The 23,951-nt window shown below is 45.3% G+C and overlaps 2 protein-coding genes and 1 long non-coding RNA gene across 4 annotated transcripts in view; 2 read left to right on the top strand and 1 right to left on the bottom strand.

Annotated features, from left to right (window-relative positions):
• Positions 1-975, bottom strand: part of SUFU (SUFU negative regulator of hedgehog signaling) — a 76,392-nt gene extending 75,417 nt beyond the window's left edge. The window contains exon 1 of one of the 2 annotated variants that reach the window (XM_081006189.1): positions 654-975. In XM_081006189.1, coding sequence (XP_080862315.1) covers positions 654-925 — 272 coding nt within the window. In that variant the 5' untranslated portion in view covers positions 926-975. The remainder of the gene's footprint in view (positions 1-653) is intronic. The other variant, XM_081006188.1, reaches the window with a different exon arrangement.
• LOC308477535 overlaps positions 1-23,951 on the top strand; it is a 74,391-nt gene that overhangs the window by 47,070 nt on the left and 3,370 nt on the right. The window lies entirely within an intron of this gene.
• On the top strand, positions 8,639-23,718 carry ACTR1A (actin related protein 1A). The gene is made up of 11 exons (XM_081006201.1): positions 8,639-8,785; positions 11,343-11,407; positions 11,867-11,942; positions 13,184-13,309; positions 14,029-14,153; positions 14,975-15,191; positions 15,955-16,047; positions 17,255-17,429; positions 18,138-18,199; positions 18,802-18,842; positions 19,617-23,718. The coding sequence occupies exons 1-11, from the start codon at positions 8,738-8,740 to the stop codon at positions 19,717-19,719; spliced, it is 1,131 nt and encodes a 376-aa protein (XP_080862327.1). The 5' UTR covers positions 8,639-8,737; the 3' UTR covers positions 19,720-23,718.

The raw sequence follows: 23,951 nt of genomic DNA, 5'->3' as shown, positions 1-23,951 counted from the left end.
CCACCTCTCATATCAACGCCGCCTCAACCCTCACCTCTTCACAACACTGTGCCCAGATCATTGAAGGAAGCTCTGCAAAGATCACGGCCCCCTCTTAAAACTCCCTATTCCAACTGAGGCCTAAATCTGCACATCGTGTGAGGCTTGAGGACTCTGACCAAGAGGCTGACCCCAAGCTCCTCGCTCAGAGAGATGCCGCCCTCCCTCCACCTCCGAGCTGCTGCTGCTGCTCACCTACCTACCTCCTCCCGCCTCAGCCCCTCACCTACCAACTCCCCGAACCAAAACCAGGCACCTCCGAGGCGAAAAGGCCCAGGGCACCCGGGAAACCCCAAACTCTCCCACCACAAAGCCCCTCCGGGCCTTCCCAGGGACCCTCCTCCCCAAACCCACTCGACCTCCGTCGCCGAGTCCTGCCTCAGATACCGCCCCCCCCCCGCCGTTTCAGGGAGTCTAGATACCTCCCGGGGCTTCTTCGCCCACCCGCTGCCCCTCATCCCCACAGCCAATGCCGACCCACAGCATACAAGCAGCAGCCTTTCCCGAAGAAACTGCCCCAGGCCCTGGACCTCCTTCAGGGACCCCCAAGGCCTCCCTCCCACCCTGGGAGCCCCTCGCCCCCCACAGCGGCTCTTTCCTTCCCCTCCACTCACCAGTACTTGATGATGGCGGTGACCTGCAGCGGGTTGGGCTGCTCCGGGTACAGGCGCCGGCACTCGCCGTAGATGCCGTGCAGCCCCGGGGGGAAGAGCGGAGGAAAGGGGGCCGCCGCCGCCGCCGCCGTCGCGGGGCCGGGGGGAGCGGGGGCGGCGGTCTCCATGGAGGAGCCTGCAAAGCGGGGGGCAGGAAGAGAGGGCGCGCGGGAGCTGCGCACCCCGCGGGGCACCGGAAGGGCCGAGCGAAGGACGGCAGCCCTGCCCCGCATGCACAGCCCAAATGGTCGCTCCCAACTCCCTTCGCGACCCCGGCCCCGAGCGGCGGCGTCCCGCCTCCTCCCGCCTTGACGGGCAGGCGACTTCGCCAATCCCCCGCGCCGTGAAGCCAAAGGGCCGACGCCGCGTTAACCCCTTCCTGAGGCACAACCCTGACACCTAGCGACGCCCAGCTGCCATTGCAAGACGCCTTTCTGCCCGGGGGAAGAGGGAGGGCGGGGGGGGCAGGAAGAGTCGCCCGAGCTTCAAGCTCAGCCAGGCTGTGGGAAAGCAGGGTTTTGTGGCAAAAATTGGGAGAAGGGTGTTGCGGTGTGGGCTCCTCTTGGGCTGAAGCCCCTTTGCCATCTGCTCGCTCTCTGCTATGGGCGTTGGTAGTTGCTCCCTTGCTATATGGAGACTCCGCGCGACGCCAAAGTAGAGGGGACATGAGGTCATTTCAGGATAACAAGCATCAATGATCATGTTTTTCTTATTATTATTCCACCCTTCCTCCTTCATTACAGGATCCAAAGAACCTTGTGAGGTTGGTTAAGGCTAAAAGAGTGACAGGTTCAAATCCACCCCCAGGTATCATCCAGAATGAGTGGGATTTGGACCCAGGTGTTTTTTTAATCATTCTAGTATGACACAGTAACTTTAGCATCAAGCCAGCTGTCTCTTAAAAACATGCTTCTCTATTTTATTTATTTCACACGTTTGTATACTGCTTCATTGTCAGAATTTCTGAGCAGTGTACATAAAATTAGGATGAATAAGAACAATTAAAATTCATCATAGAAACCAAAAGAAGAAAACACAACACAGGCTTGGGACAGCAACACTCAATGAAACAGTACTTATGAGATATGCTCTGTGATTGGGCTGGGATATAAGGGATCTGGTGGTCTTTAAGGTATCATAGACCAAAGTTGCTAAGGGACTTGTAAATACATCAACCTTGAACCTGACCCAGTAATATATGAGCAGCCAGTGCAAGCTTTTAAGCACCAGTATTATGTGCTGAAGTTAGTCTGTCCCCATCAAGAGTCTAGCCACGGAATTTTGCACCAGCTGGAGCTTTTGGACCAGGCATAAGGATAATCCCACATGCAGTGTACTCTAGTAATCAAGTCCTGAATTACCAATTGCTTCAGTTAAGCTATCCCCGACCAAGAATGGCTGTAGTTGACACAAAGATGGATCCAGGAGCACCCCACAAAACTTTTTCTTTCTGCGGCACAATAACCCAACCCAGAAAAGGCAAATGTCCAATATCCCGGACACAGGAACCACCTGCCCACAGTGTCTCCCTCTTCTCAAGGTTGAAGCTCAGTTTATTAGTCTTCATCCATTCCACAACTTCATCCAGGCAAGTGTTCTGGACTGTATTCAGCCTCTCCCAACTAAGATGTCAGAGAGAAATAGAGCAGCCATGTATCATCAAACTTTTGGTGGCACACTTCTCCAAAACTTCGACCAGCATCTATATAATTCTCTGTAAACTCTAGTCACATTGTACGTCTTTGATTCTACTCCTGCAAAAGACAGGGCTTATTGACATAATAATTCCAGATTGCAAGCTTTTAGTGTTAATTGGTAGTTTCTCTTACTCTGTGAGCTGCATCTGAGATTGCAAATGATTTTCCGTATTTTATCGAGAATAGCACTTTCTAAACGTATATGTTGTGTTATGTTTCAGCCACACTGAGCGGCATAGTATAGCCATATTGGTGGAAGAGTAACAAGGTACCTAAGCATGGCATTTTAGGGTCACTTTTTAAAATATGCATCCAAATGCTTTAAAAAAAAGTTTCATTGCATGAATTTGTTTTACAAATTAGAAAAAAAGAGGTGAAAAAGTATTTTAGTGTGCATGTAAACACTGCTAAAATGGCACTACAGTAATGGGAAACACATACCAAAAGAAACACATGCCAAAGTGAAGAGGTATCTCAGTCGCCTGAAATATTATTGTAATGCCTCTTTTGAAAAGGAAAAGGATAACACTAAGGCAGAGGTGAGGAACATCTGGGGGCTAAATGTGGTCTTCCAGGCTTCTCTATCAGACCCTTGGAACTTTCCTCTGGCAACATCCTCTCCCCAGACCACACCCCTCACAGGCTCTGTTTTGCACTGTTTTTGCCCGGCTGGAATGTGTTTTGAACATTGATGATGCTTCTTGCTAGCCCACTGTACAAAGGTAACATCTGCATTTGTTGCCCCACCCACCCACTTTTGCTTCTGGCCCTGCCCCACACTGGCATGTGTAACCACTCCACCCCAGGGAATGTGGTGCTTGACTGAAAAGATTTCTCCAATGTGTCCATTGGAAAGTTCCTTAACGAAGAGCAGCAGCTGGTTTGGAAGCACCCCCAATCCTGTGCATGTTTGCTCTGAGTAAAGTCCTATTGAGACCAATGGGACTTACTTCCCTATAACTGTGCACAGCATTGCAGCATGAGAGCTCAATACAATGTGTGTCTAGTGATAAGTCAGTTCAAAAGTGCTTATTCCTAGCGCTTATTGCACAGCTCTTGCAGTGCAATTCTATGCATGTCTACTCAGAAGTAAATTCAACTGAGTACAATAAGGGATTTTTAAAAAACGTGTTTTTACCCTGCTCTTCAGCCAAACATAGCTCCCAGGGCAACATCGAGCAGTAAAAAATAAGACAATCCCCACCCTCAGGCTTACAATCTAAGAAGTCACAGCACAAAAATGAAAGGGATTGGCGGGGAAGAGGGAAAAGGCAACTCAGTGACAAACTTCTCATGCGCTCTTGTTGACAGGGAGCAAGGGAAGCAAATCTCTAGAATTGGTCTTTCTTTAGCTGATAGATGAGGTATTACTCCCTGGTAGGTATGCATAGCATAGTGTGCATAGGATTATAGCCTTAGTTACTGGGTTTCTGATCATTGTTTCCACCCCCCAAGGCAATGTACACATCACCTTTCAAGCATGCAAGCAAACCCTTAGCAAATAAATAGCAGGGCAGTTAGAAACCAGTATATTTATACCTCTCAAGTAGACAACAGTACTGCCCCTGTCTTTTTGGTAACACACCTAGGTTATGACACACGTGCATTCATAAGGGAGGTTTTGCTCTCATTTTGTGCACGAAATGCAGTGATGAACCTCCTCAGATCAGTGACTTCCTGGGATATTTTCTGTAGTGTCTTGCATGTCTCCCACTCCCTGCACCCTACTGCTCAGTATCTATCGTAGGGGGCAGACCAACCTGGCATGTTTAAAGCATACTAAGGACCATGTAGCTTAGCCTCACCACAGCCACAAATTAGAAAACTACGGGAAGGAGCCCTACATGTGTTTAGAGGTCCTCCACATAAGGGGATAGCCTAACTGGCTAGCTCATAGTCCCACTACCTTCATACCATGCATGTATTTAACACATGAGAGGGTTTGTGTGAACCTTTCTTATATAAGGTCAGTAGACAAGATTGGATGGATTTCAATGACATCAGTATGCTGATAACCAGCTATTATCCTTTTTCTCTGAATCAGATTCTGCGGTCTCAGTAATTACACAGTGGGACTGCAGTTGAGGACTGAAAACAAGCAAACTAATTCAAGATGTATCTATCCAAAGACATAATGATGAACATAGGAGAGGGGAGCAATTGGGTTTCCATCACTATCAATGGAGTTTAGCCCTTCCCACCTTCCATTATCGATAAAGGTAAAGGTAAAGGGACCCCGACTGTTAGGTCCAGTCACTGATGACTCTGGGGTTGCAGCGCTCATCTTGCCTTACTGGCCGAGGGAGCCAGCGTACAGCTTCTGGGTCATGTGGCCAGCATGACTAAGCTGCTTCAGAGCAGCGCATGGAAACACCATTTACCGTACCTTCCTGCTGGAGCGGTACCTATTTATCTACTTGCATTTTGACATGCTTTTGAACTGCAAAAAGGTTGGCAGGAGTAAGGACTGAGCAATGGGAGCTCACCCTGTCATGCAGATTTGAACCGCCGACCTTCTGATCGGCAAGCCCTAGGCTCTGTGGTTTAACCCACGTCGCATCCCATTGTCTCCATCGTCTATAGATGATGGCTTTATGACCTATTCTGGATAGGATTTCCGTAACTGGGGGGGGGGGGGGGTGGCGGCAATTTTATCAAGCAGTTGCCCTGAAATGCTTCTGGATCTATAGCTGAGCTGCAGGAACAGAAGAGGAACAAAATCACTTGTTCCCAGAAGCAAAACATTATAGTCTCGAGTTCTTGGAAAGTACACATTCCCACAACAGAAGTGCAACCTAGAGCAGTGGTTCCCAATTATCTAATTACTGAGGACCCCCTATTTTTCAAAAGCCATGCCACAGACCCCCTAGTTTTGTAAATTTTGATAACTCTATGGTAGTTACCTCTGCAAAGCAATTTTTTTAAACAAAATGTGGGGTAGCCCCTAATAAGCAAAGGATTTTAGGTATACTAAAAAATACAATTTGTGATATTACTATGTAAAAATGACAAAAAAATTAGTTGAGGGTGAGGCAAGGGATGGAGCCACAAACCCCCTGGGTGCATTCCGTGGACCCCTAACTGGGAACCACTGACCTAATATCTCAGCCGGCAAATGAGTAACAGCCATGCAATTGTAAAGCATTGCTTGTATAGCATTTATGCTATACATAATGCTGTATAGCATTTATGGAAACATCTCTGTTTCTCAGCAGCAGCCTTACAGCCCCAGAGTAGGGACAATGTGAGTCCTGAAGGATGAGGAGCAAATTTCTAGTATTCATTGTTCCAATGTGGAGGGACCTGAATGAGCTCCTCATCTTTCAGGAGAAACCATCAGATAATCTATCTTCCCCAATCTAGTGCCCTCCAGAAATTTTGGAATACAATTCCCATCATCCCTGACCATGTTCCAAGCTGGCTGGGGATGATGGGAGCTGTAATCCACAACAATGGAGGGCAGCAGGTTGGGGAAGACTACTATAGTTTCAGTAGGATGAGTGGCCGCTTAGCCAGAGCTAAGGAAGTCATAAGTGAGTCACCAGCCAACTCACAATGAGAGCTGAATGATCCCACGATGTCACTCTACCCATTTTCTCCAAATACAACACCAAGCCAGCAGCTGAAAAAGGCCATGGTGCCTTCCTTTGCAAAAGCTTCCATGGCTGGAGATTTGCTTGGGGAAGGCAATAGGCTTCCCATGAGAATGGCTTTACTCCTGTTGTCGGGATAATAGCTCATAAAACTGCACATTACATGTTTATATTATTAGCTTCCTGAGGGAAATCAGCATTTTGCTGGGGATAGGGATGAAGTTGATCACATGCACAAATAAGAACAATTAATTTAACAGCAGGCAGGCAGCACAGCAGGAAATGGCAAAGCAATTGGACACACAAGACAGTGGTTCAAGTCCCACCCTGGGTAATTGTGTGTGGGGGGGCACCTGAAGGAGCACAGGAATAATTTACTGAGCCCAATATGTTTTGAATATAAATCCTTCTTCAGGGGTACTATACAATACATAGAATACGAAACTATACTGTATCATAATCTAGGTTTGATCTTTGCCTATGATCTGACAGGAAAAAAGACTGGGAAAAGGACAAATGCGCACACTTGGTGTTTTCTTAGGCTAAAGTCCTAAAGACACTTACCCCTAGAACTTGAACACAAAGGGACTTACATAAACATACAAAGGAAGGTATTGTAAGAGGTGGAAGACCTGGACTGAAATGTGTGTATATGATTTTTGTTGATCTTGCTGATGTACAGAGCGATACTAAGATTTTTTTACTGTGCTGTACTGTGTTCAGTGCAATTTAATCCCAAGAAAGTGTACATATAAACCTGCAACCTTAAAAATGTTACTTTGATATCTTCAAAATACATATTCATAAATCACACTAGTTGGATTGCATATTTGGAGTATTTTAATTTCAGTGTATACTAATTATTATGGCTATTGGTCTGTTAACAAATGTTTTGTGACATTAATTTGCACAAAAATTCATCTAAATTGGAAAGTCTATTGAATCAATGATTGTCAATGCAAGTTGGCAATCTTCCAAGAGGATTCCATGAATCCAATATGCCTGGTATAGCCAGAGAATACTTTTCTTGGTTGTGATACTATCCGCCCCACAACAATTTGAATCCAGTACAGTGGTACCTCGGGTTAAGAACTTAATTCGTTCCGGAGGTCCGTTCTTAACCTGAAACTGTTCTTAACCTGAGGTACCACTTTAGCTAATAGGGTCTCCCGTTGCCGCTGCACCACAGCCGCTCGATTTCTGTTCTCATTCTGAAGCAAAGTTCTTAACCCGAGGTACTATTTCTGGGTTAGCAGAGTCTGTAACCTGAAGCGTCTGTAACCTGAAGCGTCTGTAACCCGAGGTACCACTGTATTCCAAATTGCTGGTTCTTCCTGAATGCTTTCCCCTCTATTAACTTAAAGTCACATATTTCTAATGGTTTTTATTTTCCTCACATTATCCAGCTTCTCACATTTTGTAGAGAAGCAGATGGTTTCAAAACTGGTACTCCCCCACTCCCGCAACAGAAAAGTATTGCCATATATATGAGCTTTAGCGGGAGAATCCATTATACCCCTTCCAAAATTGGATGGGGTGATTGTGGGGAGAAAGACTACATGGTTGCTCTGGGAGGGCAGGATGTTCAACCCGTCGAGATTGTCATAATAGAATTTTATTATTCAAAATGTTACAGACCTAGAATTTGAGATTATGAAAAATATCTTTGACAGCATGTTCAGGGAGGTGAGAGATAGTCTAGAAATCAAACATATTCAATACTAGAAATTGGCACAGTCCAAGTTTATAAATGTCAGCCAAGCAATGCAGAATAAAGGAGTACGGCAATGATCTGTGCATTGGGTGGATTGCACAAAGAACTCATGCTGTAAGGCTCTCACACAATGGAACTACAGTTCCCACAATCCACCGCGAAGAAAAGCCTTCCGGCCCAGTGCAAGTACACTTTCGGAAGAGTAACATAAACATCACGTTAGGTATATAAATGACAGCAGACGGATGCCTTCAACTTCCGGGTTCGAATCACGCTTTGTTAAATGATGAAAACTAAGATTTTACTTTGTGACTCAGGCTACCTCCAACTTGAGATAACAATACTGGGTGTAACATGAAATGGGGTTACAGTATATGCTATCTTGCAAGATTCTGAATTCGCAGCAGACAGAAAGACATATAATACAACTCTTCCCTTGTCTCCCGAGATAGACGAATGGCCAACCAACCTAACGGGGCTATAAAGAATTATCCGCTGTAGCCGGACTCTAACCTGCCGTGTTCAGAAGGATCTTTATTGCACGGATGTTGAAAGCCAAGCTCTCCTATCCGCACCTCTGCAGTATATCTAATGCACTACATTTTCATTGGCATTTGAATCGTCAGGACTATATTTTTAACAAGGTAGAACAATATTTAAATCCACAACTTTTTTTTTTAAGGATGAACTCCTCTCTTGACTGCCCTGTTCTATTTGGGAGTGGACGCGCTAAGGCACAATCACGTAGCTACCTTAAAGCTTTGATTTCTCCCTTCCGCCCCGAGGCCATGTACTGTATTTGATTTCTTATCGGAAACCCGAAACGACACGTTCGAGCAGCGCGATGGTCCCCTCTACCCTTTCTATCTCTCCCTGAAACCCCGGGCGAGCCAACTGGAGGAGGGCTTTCCTTTCCCTCGCCAAGAAACTCGGTTTCCCAGCATGCTTCGCTTCGCGTCCCGAGCATGCGCTTTGCCGCCTGCGCTGTCGCTTTGCTTTGGCATTGACTGAGGCGGCGGCGGCGGCGCGCGGGCGCTCGCCATGGAGTCCTACGATGTGATCGCGAACCAGCCGGTGGTGATTGATAACGTGAGTCCGGCCCTGACTGGGCCCCTCTGTGTTGTGGCCCTCTGAGGAGGTGGGGGCGGGGAAGTTCTGCCGCGATGCCTGCGGGCTGCCGGGGCCTTGGACTCCCCCCTGGAAACCCTTCGGCGCCCCCTCCTCTTCCCAGGAGGCTCCCCTTCCTTTTCACCCGGTTCTTCGTGCACCATCACCTGCTTCCCGAAGCTGGTCCTTCTTGTCTCCCTTTCAATGACCCAGCCCGGGTTCCCATTGGCTGCTTCCTCTGCCAGTCAGTCGCTGGGCGGTGCATTGCGAAGAACAACAGAGCCTTAATTAAGGGGTAGTTCACGCCCTTGGGCTTCTTCGTCCTCTGATTGGCTCCTTACGTGGCTACTCGCTTGGGTTTATCCACTTAAGCCTTCAGGACCCCAGCTTGTCCCGCCTTTTTGAAGTCCATTGGCTATTATTGGAGATTAGACTGTACTAGTTGGTCTTCTTGACCCTTAAATTTCGCCTGGTTTGTTATGATTGGTTAGTGGTGGAGAAACGAGTACTGTATGTGATCTGGTGATGTTCTTAAGAGTGTAGTCTCCTGTGAGGCCTTGGTTGTGTGCCCTGCTTTCCTCTGGAAGCTAATTTCTATTCTCCCAGCAGGCATTTCCGCAGGTGGAAACCAGTGTTAGATGCTGCCTCTAGTTCCAACATAATATGTTCTGTATTAAGAACAGTGCTTCCCAAAATGCCTTGAAAAACCACCGGTTACATATTCCCTCAACACCTTTCTCATGGGCCTTTATTCAAACAATAACTCTAAAGGTCTGGCAGGGGTGATAAAACAGGCTGACTCTTCAGCAAAGGGTTTGTTTTTTTTACTCTCAAGTGGTGGGTAAATTTTATGAAATAATAAAATACCAAAATGAGTAATATTCCCTTTATTCTCCTTAATCACGCTGCCTCTGCTGACCTTTACGCTTCTCATTTAGAAGCATGAGCTTGTATCACCCACCCACACACCCAGAGAGGCTTCAGTGCTTTTTCTTCATTCTGTTTGGCCTTGGGCAGTACAGTGAATTTTTCTGCACTTTCATTGCCTGTTTGCTAGTATGAGGGTTTAATCTGTCAATTTAAATATGTATATAAAGCTTCCTCTGAAATCTCTGGAAATGGAACCCTTTCTTACTAATGTTCTGCATTAATGGACTTTGTAGAGGTGCGTGTTAGGTAGCTTGTTAAAACTGACATTATTTCTCTCCTGTATCCAGTGTCTCCTAAATATTTAAATAGCTAATAGATGAGGGCATCATCAGAAAGCACATGACACAGCAACTTTGCTGAAGCTAAGCACATGTAGTCTTAGTCAGTGCCTGGATGGAGATTTTTGGGGTACTTTACACATACCACCTCAGGGGCAGAGAGTGTGATATATTAAATAAAAGATCATTTGGCTTGTAAGCTTAGTATTTTCCCCAGATCCCCCCTCAAAAAAAACACCACTACCATGCTGAGGAATCTCTTAAGGATACTGTGCTGCTAATGCTATTGAGGGACAGAAGAGCAGTAAATTAAAACTGTTCAGAAATCAGGAAATTTAATCTATGGAAGGTTTAGGGATGGAAGAGGATTTTTGTTCACTCCACCAAAACCTTCCTACCCATTTGATGGATCATGATCATAACAGAGACATGTGGATTAGTTTGCAAGGATAATTTACTCCAATTTAAATTAAAAATAACAATAGGATGGTCCAAGGGCTTCTCTGGCTCTTTTCTTTTTTGACCATTGGAGCAAGTAGAAATGGTTTTTTAAAAGTAAATAAGCAAGGGATACCTTCAGACTACCTTGTAACTGCCCCATAGTGCAGATTTATTTAGGATTTTACCTTAAAAATTGAATGGATCTAGGTCAGAACGGATGTACTGGTCTACTTGCATGCAAGAAACATGAACTGAATTAAGACCGTTCTGTACATTTCTCTGGAATGAGGAATCTCTGGTCTTCCCACTGTTCCTGGACTCCAATTCCCATCAGTCCCAGCCAGCATATCCAGTGGTTAGGGAGGATGGGAGTTGTAATTGGGCAACATCTGGAGAGCCACTGGTTCTGCATCTCTGATCTACATTTTCTGAAGTGCTTTGCATGCTGTTTTTCCAAGGGGCTTGCAAAAGCAGATGTTGCCCAGATACGTGCAATAATTGTGTATTCTGTTAAGTTACTAGGACATAGGATCTTTGGCTTCAGTGTATAAGTCATACATCTGGTTTTATCCGCTGTATTATTTCTGTTTCTTGAATGCACTCTGCAACTTGACTGGACTGGATGAGAAGATTGGAAATAGGATTTGCTCCCTCTGGTGGTCACTTACAACATGGACATTCCAAACACATTTACAGTACTATCATGGAATTTCTGGGGTGTTTTGCCATTGTTTGCACAGATTGGGATGGTTACAGATAAATCACTTGTGCTACATTTAGGCTGATGCACTGTTCGGTTTATTTTTACCAGAAATATTACAGGAACTGAAGCACCTTACAATAATGGTCTGTTTTTCTATAATTGTCTTCAATTCTTTTCTGCTCCACAGGGCTCTGGCATGATTAAAGCTGGCTTTGCAGGTGATCAGATACCCAAGTACTGCTTTCCAAACTAGTAAGTAGCTTGGTGCACAATTCTGGATTATATTATGGAGGCTCCATGAATTCCATATCAAGTGCAGTGCCTATTGTGGAGAAGAGTAGGTCTTGGGTTCTGTGCTGGCTCTGGAACTTGAAACAAGCTTCTCAGATCTGCCCTGACTGGCCTAATACAGGGGTGTGGTGGAGCAGAATTCCTTAATACTAAGGGCTTTGAGATTCTCTGTAATAGCTGCTTGTGGGTTTTGTATCCTTGGGTATTCTTTTCAACTACAAACCGACCCTAAGTCCTCAACTCATTACTATATTATTTCTGTACTGAGATTTGCATATGACACATCTCCCAAGGCTGTTCAAGTACTACTTCTTAATCAGTGGTTCTAGGATGATCTCTCAGCAGTAAACTGAGGAATAATTTGTACTGTTCAATCTATTCTTTGTGTTGCGAGATTATTTTTTCCACTATGTCTTACAGCGTGGGCAGACCAAAGCATGTTCGGGTTATGGCTGGAGCTTTGGAAGGTGACATTTTCATTGGACCAAAAGCAGAGGTAAGGCAGCTGTATTGTGCTCCTCTGTCCTTGGGTAAGGCACCTGAAAGGGAAAACCTGTCCCCTTTCTTTGGTTCAAGCTTACCATCACTTGCCAGTCATATGGTTCTTCTGATAACAAGTTCAGGATTGGGACATTTTGCCCAGAATACCAGGTCACATTAGAAATATCTTGGAGTCTGAAGGCCTTTAGTATATCTGAATGCCTTGTTTATGCATATCAGAGCTTGCATAACATGTGCACGTGTTTGCTAAGCAGTAAGGCACCTCTGATGTGTATCATGCATCATTTCTGTTGCCAGTATAATTTACAATTCAGGCCCAGTAGCTGCTGTGGACTGGGGAACCTGTGGCCCTCTGGATGTTGTTTGACTACAACTCCAGCCATCCCTGACCATTGCTTATGCTGGCTGGGGCTGATGAGAAATGGAGTCCAATACAGTGGTACCTCTGGTTACGTACTTAATTCGTTCCGGAGGTCCGTTCTTAACCTGAAACTGTTCTTAACTTGAAGCACCACTTTAACTAATGGGGCCTCCTGCTGCTGCCATGCCGCCGCTGCGCGATTTCTGTTCTCATCCTGAAGCAAAATTCTTAACCCGAGGTAATATTTCTGGGTTAGCGGAGTCTGTAACCTGAAGCGTATGTAACCCGAGGTACCACTGTAACATCTAGAGGGCCTCAGCTCCCTGAGTTCTGGGTAGGGTTTGGGAAATGGTTGTTAAGTCAGTCCAGATAACAGTTTGTGTTAAGATTAATCACTGAATATCTCTGCTTGCCAAAGTCCAGACCTGATCAAATCAGTGAAAAGTGGATGCACTAATGGAGAAGAGCTGATTTCAGAACAAAGTTCCTGATCAGTCTAGCATGTGCCCTGTCACCATCTGACTCTTGCATGGTCCCTGATTTTGAACCATGAACATTCAGATGAAGGAAGGACAATGGCTACAGTAGCCATCTTCGTATTTGTCTCCTTGTTTCTAAATAGAAGAATAGAGATTCTCATTAACATTGCTTCCATACTGTCAATAACATTTTCCCTCCTGCACAAGAGGCGTGTATTATTATTATTATTACTATTATTATTATTTAAATGGTGCTGCTCATTGGGGTTCCTGGAAAGTAGCTCCATTAAGAAATGAGCTACAAAGCCTCCATGATGGACATAGCGGGTGATTCTTCTGGCCTTCCCTCTGATGGACTAAGTGCTTTGTTTTGTTTTTTGCTTTTGCTTTGCCCAGGAGCACAGAGGCCTTCTTTCCATCCGCTACCCTATGGAGCACGGCATAGTGAAGGACTGGAATGACATGGAGCGCATTTGGCAATACGTGTACTCAAAAGACCAGCTCCAGACCTTCTCTGAAGAGGTGAGCTAACTCTATATCCACAAGCCCCAAGTGGCCAAACAAAGAGAGCCTCCCATATTTGGTTTGGTAGAAGGGCTTTGCACCCTTACTGCTTTCTGTACTTGCATCTTCCATTCTTTATCATCTATCCACATCATAACTATCCTGCATACAGCTCCCTGTATTCACTAACTCAAGTATTTACCGGTAAATATATATATATAGGGGATGTCAAGTTTACAGGGCTTTAAGATATGTTTGATGTAATGTGATTTCACTGAATTCTTAAAAATAGCTTTGTAAGCTATTGGATGTTGGATGAATGGGTAGTAAATATCCACAGAAAAGAATTAAAACGAAATAAGGCAAAGTTCATTGAATCAAAACTTAATGGAGAAGAGCATTTGCCTGGCCATTTGCTTCAACTTGGGTTGTTTTTCCTAGTGCCCGCTCTGCATTTCAAACGTTTTTGCTTGACTGTTAGTCCCCTTTCACACGAAGCACTCTGGAGCATGTTACAAGGGGAGGGGCAAACACCTCTAGAATGACAACTTTTTCAAGATCATTGTGAACCTGGCTAAATTTCCCTTCTTTCAACCTATTGCAACTGGTGACAAATTCTTCCACTGCCGAATAAAGTATTGGGGTTGCCTTTTCATTGCTTTGGGAGACCTGGAAACATCCATATGCTCACTGGCGGAGCCCTACCCAACCACGTCTTTTGTGTCCCCAACCACCAGCATCCCGTACTCCTGACAGAGGCTCCCCTGAACCCACGCAAGAACCGTGAAAGAGCAGCTGAAGTTTTCTTTGAAACCTTTAATGTGCCAGCCCTGTTCATCTCCATGCAAGCTGTGCTTAGCCTGTAAGTACTTTACCCCCACCCCTTTTGCTTTCTTGGAGCTCTCGTTCGTGGAAGAGAGGGCTATTAATGGCTACTAGCCAGGATGGCTATGCTCCACCTCTTTTGTTCATGCTCTGTTCCCTGGTTTCCCACAGGAATCTGGTTGGCCACTGCGATTATAGGATGCTGGATGGGCCATTGGCCTGATCCAGAAGGCTATTCTTACGTTCTTTGGAGGAGAAACAATTTTTTTTGCAATGCAAAACAAGGGTTTGCATGGGGTCTGTTTTCCCTTAAGAAAGCGGGCTGGCCGGGGTGACTAGCTTGTGTAATCTTGTGCATTTTTACTCATAAGTGGGCCGCATTGTGTTGAGAAGGGCTTACTCTCAGCTAAGTGTGCACAGGATTGCATCCTGGATCTTGTCAAAGATTACATCTTGAGAAATGCTGGCTTCTTGACTAAATGAATGCTCAGGTGTCTGTTTGTGTTAGAATTTATCACCATTGTTTGTAGAGTTCCTTCCAGTTATTTCTGTGTTAATTCTAGTTTTGTTCTCCAGCCTATCACTTTTTCAGAATGTAGCTGTATAGTATAAACTTTCTCCCTTTGTTGTCTGAGCCAATGAAGTATCACCATCAGTGTGTTTTTGTTTCTAAAGATAGCTCCTTAGTTCTAGAGAAGTCAGAATAAATTAAGTAACGATAACCTTAAGAAATGGTGTAACGAGTACCTTAAGTAACGATTATCTTAAGAAATGGTGTTGGGGAGCCCCATTAGTTAATGTTGACTTCCGCAAATTCTGTTTTGTGTGTGTGTTCTGAAACATATTTCCTTTCTGCAGTTATGCGACAGGGCGAACTACGGGAGTGGTCTTGGACTCTGGGGATGGGGTCACCCACGCGGTTCCTATTTATGAAGGCTTTGCCATGCCCCATTCCATTATGCGGATTGACATAGCCGGCCGTGATGTCTCTCGTTTCCTTCGCCTTTATCTCCGGAAGGAAGGCTACGACTTCCACACGTCATCTGAATTTGAAATCGTCAAAACCATCAAAGAGGTACCTGGGTGCCCTTAGTCTTCTGTGGGAACTGAGTGCTGTAGAATGGGATGGAGTGCCACACCTGGTGTATCTCACCGTATCTGGCAGGGTCTGTGTTGAGATTTCAGGAAGGCTTGGGAAGAGAGGGCTGCTGCAGTTGCAGATGCCTCCTGAAGCTGAACTTTGAGCTCCAGTGCTGAACTGCATTTTCCCTGCTCTTCAACGGCACCTTCCCTTAGCACTAGGTCCATCTCTCAGACAGAAAGGGAAGACCAATCTGTGTTCAGAAAAATGACATGATACATCCCTTCTGGGGCTATCTCTCTTCAGAACATAGGTGTGAGATAACAAGTCCGAACGCTCCTTCATGCCAGAAACTTTCTACAAACTAGCACATCCAAAAAAATGAACATAATCCTTTTTGCTAGCTTTCGATGGTCAGAGAAGTCTTTTTAAAACCTACAAAAGGGGGGAAGCTTTCAAACATGACTTCTCCCTGCCACCACTTTCTGAAGTGGTAGTTTTAGGAAGACTTCCAAACATGCCCATGTGCTGACACATATACATAGTGCAAACCCTCTCATAGTAGATATCATTGAGAACAGTGTGTCCTATGCTTGGCATATTGTGGGAAACCTCTGGTTAGCAATCTCATGTATAGAGTGCTATTGTGTCTGGGCCAAGAGTAATGTGAGTATTCTCACCAGTGTTTGTATCTAGTGTGTCTTTTAAAAGAATGTGCTTGACTGACCACCACACTCTGCTTGTCTTTCTTCCACAGCGGGCCTGTTACCTGTCAATAAACCCACAGAAGGATGAGACATTAGAAACTGAGAAAGCTCAGTACTACCTTCCTGATGGAAGCACCATTGAGGTTTGTGTAGAGGCGGCCCTGTTGGAAGTCAGATGTTGCTAAATAAGCCTCCGTTATTATTCTACAGATCAACAGACTGGTTAGGAATTGTGGCTGTTATCTGCCTTTAGGCCTGTGGTGTTCAACATAGGAAGTAAGTCTTCCTGCAAAAATTTCTAGAGGAAGAAAAAGCTCCAGCCCAAGTGTTTCAAGTGTTATAATTGGACCCTGAGGCAGAGTATATCGGTGTGTCCCTCCCTACCCAGCATTCTAGTTTTCTTGCCTTTGGTGGCTTTGTTCCTCCTCATTTGCTGTGTCAGCGGACACTGGTGAGGCTTAATGAATCCCCCTGGCTAATTGCGGAGAAGTTCCTTCTGTGGCGCAATGGCTCAGTGCATCTGACGGTTAATCAGAAGGTTGGTGGTTCGAACCCACCCAGGGACAACTGTGGGTGGGCAGGATTCCTGCATTGCAGGGGTTTGGACTTGATGACCCTCAAAGTCCCTTGCAGCTCTATGATTCTATGATTGTTAACATGGAGTTCAGGTGTGGTCTATTCTAAAACTCAACAAAGGTGTCTATATATAGTCTGTTAAGTTTCCTTCTTGTTGTTTTCCTAGGCATCATATCTGAAAGAATCTACTTTGCTAGCTGGGTCACTGTTGTTTTTGATTAAACTTGGAAAAAAGCTTGTTTCTTAACTTGATGGAATCTAATATGACAATGTTTGAGACTTGGCTTTGATAAAACAGACTCTTCCTCCAATATATTTGTTTTTTAAAGTTGATAGACCAGCCCTGCAAACAAGCTACTAGTCAGTAACAATTTTTACCAGCTCACTTCCCTACAAATATGTAATTGGTGGTGCCATCTCGATAGGAATGTTTTCTTCACTGGGAGAGCTTCCTTGAGTTTGTCTACTCAAAAAGGCTGAGGTATATGACCTTTGGCTCTGAGCTTCTACATGTGTATCACTTCAGGCAGAGGACCTGGTGGCGCCCGCCTATCTGACTTTTAGAAGACATCTGAAGGCAGTTTTTAATGTTTAATGTTTTGTTGCTTTATTATGATTATTAATATTCTGTTGGGAGCTGCCCGGAGTGGGAGGGGAAACCCAGCCAGATGGGCGGGGTATAAATTATTATTATTATTATTCCTCACTATCAGCACATAAAGACTGCTTATATAGGAACAAGAAGGCCCACTCTCTCTTTTGTGCTGTTTGCAGATTGGCCCTGCCCGATTCCGAGCCCCTGAGTTGTTGTTCCGGCCAGATCTGATTGGGGAGGAGTGCGAGGGGCTGCACGAAGTCCTGGTTTTTGCCATTCAGAAGTCGGATATGGACTTGAGGCGGACACTCTTCTCCAACATTGTCCTCTCTGGAGGCTCAACACTCTTCAAAGGTTCTTTCTGTTGGTTCTTTGCCTTTGGGGACATGCTCGGCGTTCTGAGCTTAACTTGAGACTCCTTTCCATCCCTTCTTCCTTGAAGCTAGCAAGGTTTACATTAGCTTCCCAGGAGTGAGGATGGGCAGAAGGAACTCCTTATGGTTCCTTTCCCTGGGGGAAAGGAGAGTTCCAGAAAGATGCTGGTTTCAACCCAGTTGGAGGAGAAAGGCTGGATATCTGAGGAAATAGTGTCAGTGGCTTCCCCTCATGTCTTCTATATAATACCAAAGGGACATCATTATTCTGCCCTGCTTGGATGGTTTCCTTCCTTCCATTGCATCATTTACCTGAGATTTGTGGATTGACAACACCTTGCCATATAGTACACAATCCCCCACTTTCTGGTTCTCTTTCCAGGTCAGTGTTTCTGTAGACCTGGAAGCCTGAAGTATGCCTCAACTTGTTAAATATTTTCTTTAGTGAGGAGTATGGGCAAGAGATGGAGCACAGCACCATCCATAGTGGAGGCTGCAGGCTCCTTGTCATTACCAACTGGGTGGGAGGCAGGGAGAGAAGTGAAAAGAGGGGGAGATTCCTCCACCACTACCAAGTCCCTAAATCAAGCCCTTTGGGGGTGCAGGGCCTCCATCAATTGTGGGGGAAAGAAGCCAGAATCTTAATCAGCTGCCTTGAAACTGAAGTTGACTTTTGTCTTTGGTTCAGGTTTTGGCGATAGGCTTCTGAGCGAAGTGAAGAAACTGGCCCCCAAGGATGTCAAAATCAGGGTAGGAGTTTTCTCTAGGCTTTTGCCACTCTGAGGGTAACCCATGGTATTCTCAGCAGAACTGGGTCTCTGTGGAAGATGGGATTTGATCATCTCTATCTAGTGGGTGCATTAGTTGTTCAATGTGAGCAGTTCCTCTGTTAATGGCCGTCTGCAGGGCCCTCTTCTCACGCTTGTCTTTCCGCACAGCCCATTTGCAGCAATGTGAGCAGTGGTATGGAGAGAACATTGGAATCACTTCTCTGTGCTTTTAACTCAAAGATAGCCAGACACTTCCAAAAGCACTCATTCCAGAGGTTTAGCTGTCCATTGCAACAAAACTGGCAGTCGCGTGATACCTGAAAGACCAGCGTATTTATTGTGGCAAGCTTTTGGGAGCCAAAGTCCCTTTTGACATATGCAAAATATCATGGCTTCTGCAGTCAAAATGCAACCCAGAAAGGCTGCAGAGAGGCTCTCTACCCTAGACTGCAGACCAGTTGGATGGAGCATAGCTGGGACTGATGGGAAGTGATGGCAATAATATGCTAGGGAGGAATGTGGTGAGCTTAGATTGTGAAGAATACTGGTTCCAACTAAATCCACCTTTCTTTTAATTCTCAGATATCTGCTCCTCAAGAGAGATTATATTCCACATGGATTGGGTACGTACAACATCACTCCACTTGCTGCGCTATGAAAGCTCTCACTAATTCAGGTGGAGGAGGAAGTGACTTCCAGCCAGTGCAAAGGGAGAATCTGGCCTGTAGTCATATCCTGTGTAGTGTGGATGATTACATTTTTAATATTTATTGAATGCCTTCACAGTAAGGTCCCAGGGTGGGTTACCATAATGGAAAGAGACAAAATTAAAACCAGTTAAAAGTAATTTCCATTAGCTACCGCTAATTACTATAGTTGTAGAGTGATGTGGTGGCTGCTTTGGAGGAGGGTGAAACTGCACCACAACTTGAGGATGCTGCAGAGAAGAGGAGAGATACCCTAGCAGGGCAGTCTGTGTGTTCTCCTAACAGGGATGGGGCAGGTTGCTGTTGCTGCTGTAGCAGCACAGCATTCTTTATCGTGTCTGCCTTTGGGGAATCATTTCCAATTTCTTTGTCTTTTGATGAACTCCCACATATCTTCTGTAACAAGATTTTGGGGCATGTTGTGGGGTGGCGAGTTGATTCGCCCAGAGCCCAGGAATCCATGGTGGCCTCAAGAACTGAATGCCACCTGGAATGTCCCCTGCATGTGTGCATGACATGAAAAGATGTAGGAGGGCCACCTCTTCTGGCATTAGTGTTGAGAAACCTCCAAAAAAAAACCCTGTCAGTTCTCCAGAGGACAGTTTGAATACTACTAACTGTAGGAGAAAGGGAAAATAGCCACATGGCCAGCCGAGGCCTAGCTGACTTCCTTGTCTGGTCTTCCCACAGAGGCTCCATCTTGGCTTCACTGGACACATTTAAGAAAATGTGGGTTTCGAAGAAAGAATACGAGGAAGATAGTTCCCGGGCAATCCATCGAAAAACCTTCTAGCCTGGCAGCATTCTGGGGTCTCCTTGGAGCGTCATTCCTGTTCTCGGCTCACTTTCCTGAGTCAGTGTCTGAGGAGCTCCCCACTGGTGTGTATGTGTATGGGTAGATGAGTGCCAGCATGCCCTGGACTTTCCCGAGGGAAGGGAAGGCTGGGGTTTCGGCTTGACTTTTGATTGGTTTTGCAGGTGGCAAGTGAGAAATTGGAATGAACCTGTGGGCAAGCTCTGTTCCCTTTTCAGCTGGCCCACAGACTTTGTTTTGGGGGTGGGGAGTACATTTGTGTCACAGAGGATGGCAAGTATGGCTGTGGAACTGAGCAACTTAGCAGGATGGAAATGAGAGTGTGGCAAAGCAGTCAGTGCATAGGGCTCCCAATGACTGGTGGAAGAACATGGGCCACATTGAAGGTCTGTCATGGAACTCTGAGCACAGCAACTGACTACGATCCTGTTCCTCTCAGTTGCTCAGCAGTCGTTTTTTAGATGGCCAATTCATCGCCTCCCCCCTCTACTTTTAGAATTCTCTTGCACACAAAAGAGGATAAGCACATTCCAAGCTGTTACAAACCCATTTACGGCGGGGTGTGTGTGTGTGTGTGTGTGTGTGAGAGAGAGAGAGAGAGAGAGAGAGAGAGAGAGAGAGAGAGAATCTGTAGTATGGTGTGTGAGAATCTGGACCACAACAGGATGGTTGGAGCAGTTAATTTTAGGAACTAGTTTGTAATGCATGGTGTAGAGCAGAAACACCCTTCCCTTTTTACGCTAGACAGTCCTTGCATTGGCATCTGGTGATGAGACAGTCGTCTGTCATGCAGCCAAGTGCCCAGGGCCACTCTGCAATGTGGCCTCGTTCTCTTTTCCTTCTGCCAAGCCCCTCCCCTGCCTCATGTGTGTTCTCACGGTTTACAGTGTTCATTCTTTCCGAAAGGCCGAGGCTTTATGCCCACGTCACAATCCCCGCACAAAGGGGCTATTCAGCCACGCTTGCTGGGAAGCCCCGTAATTGCTCTTAGAATTTATTTATTGAAAGCTTTTGGTGGTAACTGATCTACTAACTGGGCCCAAAATTAGTTTCCCTCATTTTTATCTGTCCTACTATCTACTACGCGTCCTGTTTTAACATGTGCACCAGCACTGGGAATACCATACTTGCTTAGTAGCGTTGGGTCAGTCCTGCAACTATCCCTGCTCCTTAGAGTACCCTGTTACTTTTGGAGTGGCTGTTTCCATGAATGCACCGCAGGATGAAACAACAAACTCTGATAGAACACTAGGAGTTGAGTAAGAGGCCTCCAGAGGGAGGCTGTCATCCCAGAGTTAATTGTTAAGTCCTTTGACTGCTTCAGTACTGCTACAGAAATGGAATGGAAAAATCATCTGCTTTGAATTGAATTTTTTATTCTTTTTTAAAATATACACATTTGGTGCTTCTTATTGTAAAGGGTTATTTTTGTTGTTTTAATGCTGCTGCTGAAAACCAAATATTTCACATTCTTGGTCACTTAAGTGTTAGAAGATGAGACAGCAGGAAACAAACATTTTGTCTCTCCGTAGGCAACTGTTGGAAGAGAAACTTCAATAGGAAGCGAGAGTGCAGGGACTCAAGAAATCCAAGGTGGAGGCAAAGTATTGTCCTGTTTGTTACCACTGATTTATTTTGAATGTGGACCCGTTGTGCTTTGGCTGCAAACTTCAGCTTTGCCCTTCAACTCATCAGCTTTCTCAGAAAATGTCATGAGGATTAGAATAGGCCATTTAGTTTGTTAGGAGCAGCCTGAGTCCCTTCAGTGCTCAAAGCTGCAGTTGTTGTCTGGCCTAAGGGATGGGGACATCTCATAACCTCTCCTACACAATAGATAGGTAGTTAAAATGCAGTGCAAATTTTGTGTATTATGCAACACATACACACCCAGTGTTAAAAAAACTTGCAAATAAAAATGTGAGGTGATAACAGTGACAGTATAAGCTTTCCTGGTCCTTCAGTCCCTTCCTAATTTTAAAAGCAGGTGCGCCCTTAGGAAGAGTAGCTGCATTGGAAGTCTTAGGCTTCTCTATTAGGATAACAGGCTTACACTTGGAAAGAAACTGTATATCTGAGCTAAGCAAGAGCTGAGCCACATCTACCTTTCCTCCATTCTTTACAGGACACCCTTCTTCTTCTTTTTGCACCAGTGCTTTCCCTGGGAAACCCTGCTCTTTAGCAACCTGAGTTTGTTTGCTCCGATTGAGCACTAAAGAGCAGTTTTCTGCAGGGAAAGCTACAGGGCAAAAACCCAAACAGCCAGACACAGAGCTTTTTAAGTGCAGACCTGTGCCTGGAAAGAGTGGGGCAAAAGGCAAGAGAATAATCCCCAAGAGAAGTTGTAGCTGGTGTTTCAAAGCCAGACATATGCTACTTAAGGGCATTTCCCCTCCTGCACCTGCAAAGAGGATGTGCTTGGGGCAGAGCAGTGCCATTGGTGGGTCCTGATTAGGATCTCAGCAGTATTCTCTTCTCTTTAGTTCCAAGTAACATGGCCCATAAGTGATGTATCATGAAGCTTCCCCAAGCAGGAGTGGACAAGACTGCCCAGGCAGCAAATGCTGGGACAATGTAGACATTTTTGCAGCGCGTGAGGACATAGCCACTGAAAGCTAGCACAGAGCCATATTACAATATTACAGTGAATGATCTACTATAGGTTTTATCATCTCATGTGTCCCTCTTAAGACACATGCATGGCCAGGAGAACCCTCTCTCCCCTACTTCTTAAGGCCAGGGCTGGGCACCTGTGGCCTTCCAGATGTTGCTGACCTTCCATCAGGCCCAGCCACTATGGCCAAGGATTAAGGATAACGAGAGCTGTCCAGTAACATCTGGAGGGCCAAAGGTTCTCCTTCCCTGCTTCAGACAGTAGCAGTTGTATTAATACATCTTCATTGAACCAAGCCCTGTAGGTTTTTCAACTGGAGTAAAATGACATTTCTCCTAGAATGAGCCTAGCAGCTAATGGTTTTGAATGGAGTCCAGATCCTGTTTTAATAAGCTGCACCCGAATGTAAAGGTTTGTTGCATCCCTGAATGAGGCCTTGAAACTGGTCTTCTCTGGCAGTTCCTATTCAACCTACCTGCTTGGGTTTTCAGCCTGGGTTCAAGCAAACATGCTTTTGCTATCGGGGAGATGAAGCGTGAGAAGCAAGTAGATCTGAATGTGATTGCTAACAGATTCTTTGCTTTGACACTTCATGCTCACTTGGTGGCAGCTGCATAAATCTTGTTGGAGTGTTTTGACCAACACAGAGAGGAGGTCTTAGTGTTGATTTCAGTGGAACAGATACCAAAGGGGTCGTCCTGACTATTAGCATCTCCACTGGCAAGATGTACATCCATTAGGGTAGCCCGAGATGTTTATGGGAGGGTCTACAAAACTTACGATCTTCTGCCATAGGTAAAAGAGAAGGGCCCATATTTCTTGCCTTATACTAGAAGAATGTCATTGTGTTTGACCTGCCTGATGTCTAAAATACCTGCATACTCAGTTCAGGCTCTTCTATAAAGGCCTTGATTCTCACAGTTCCCACCAGGAGTAGAGCCCCCCCCCCAAATAACTGTTTGAAAACATGTTTTGTGTTAATGAAATGTCTAATTTCAAATCTAGGGAAACAGTAACAATGACAGCCAGTGCATGTCAGCTTCTACTGGTAGACATGACAGAGCAACTCCTAGGTTAGTGTAATAGTCTGTTTCAGGCAATACATAGGGGAGGAGAGAGAATCCTAGAACTGTAGAGTTGGAAGGAACCCTGTGGGTCATTAGCCCCCTCCTCTCTGGTCCTTTGTGTTTTTTCCTTGTTTTTCCGCATCAGTTATCTGAAGCAGCAATGTTACACAATGAACAAACTGACAGGTGCTTCCTACAATCTAGCATTGGTTCTATCAGGCTGACACTGTACTTTGCACAGATGTGTGAACCACTGCTGGGTGCTGCCCAATGTACTTAAATAAAGTTGTTAATATACAATGTGTAGTCTGTTTAATGGGGTCGTAAAAGATCTGGAATATGAGCAAGTGCCATTCTCCTTACAGCTATGACAGCTTACTCAACATCAAGGTCGTGAAGATGCTCCTTACAATAGGTGCCAACATTTAGCTTACCTATTTGTTCAGAACAGATGTTCCCTAATTCTTCAGCTAATTACTTCTCCTTTATACTAGAACCTTATATTATGGGCTTAATGTAGAACAAATTAGTAG

Source organism: Podarcis pityusensis (assembly GCF_964106645.2).
Source record: "Podarcis pityusensis genome assembly, chromosome: 5".
NCBI classification, from domain to species: domain Eukaryota; kingdom Metazoa; phylum Chordata; class Lepidosauria; order Squamata; family Lacertidae; genus Podarcis; species Podarcis pityusensis.
This window is presented reverse-complemented; position numbering and strand designations above follow the sequence as displayed.

What these genes read in the sequence shown, in the direction of transcription:
- ACTR1A (XM_081006201.1), top strand. Translation starts at nt 8,738, where the DNA reads ATGGAGTCCTACGATGTGATCGCGAACCAGCCGGTGGTGATTGATAAC. An exon ending in AAGTACTGCTTTCCAAACTA is followed by an intron (nt 11,408 to 11,866) that starts GTAAGTAGCTTG and finishes TATGTCTTACAG; the next exon opens with CGTGGGCAGACCAAAGCATG. An exon ending in AGGCTCAACACTCTTCAAAG is followed by an intron (nt 17,430 to 18,137) that starts GTTCTTTCTGTT and finishes TCTTTGGTTCAG; the next exon opens with GTTTTGGCGATAGGCTTCTG.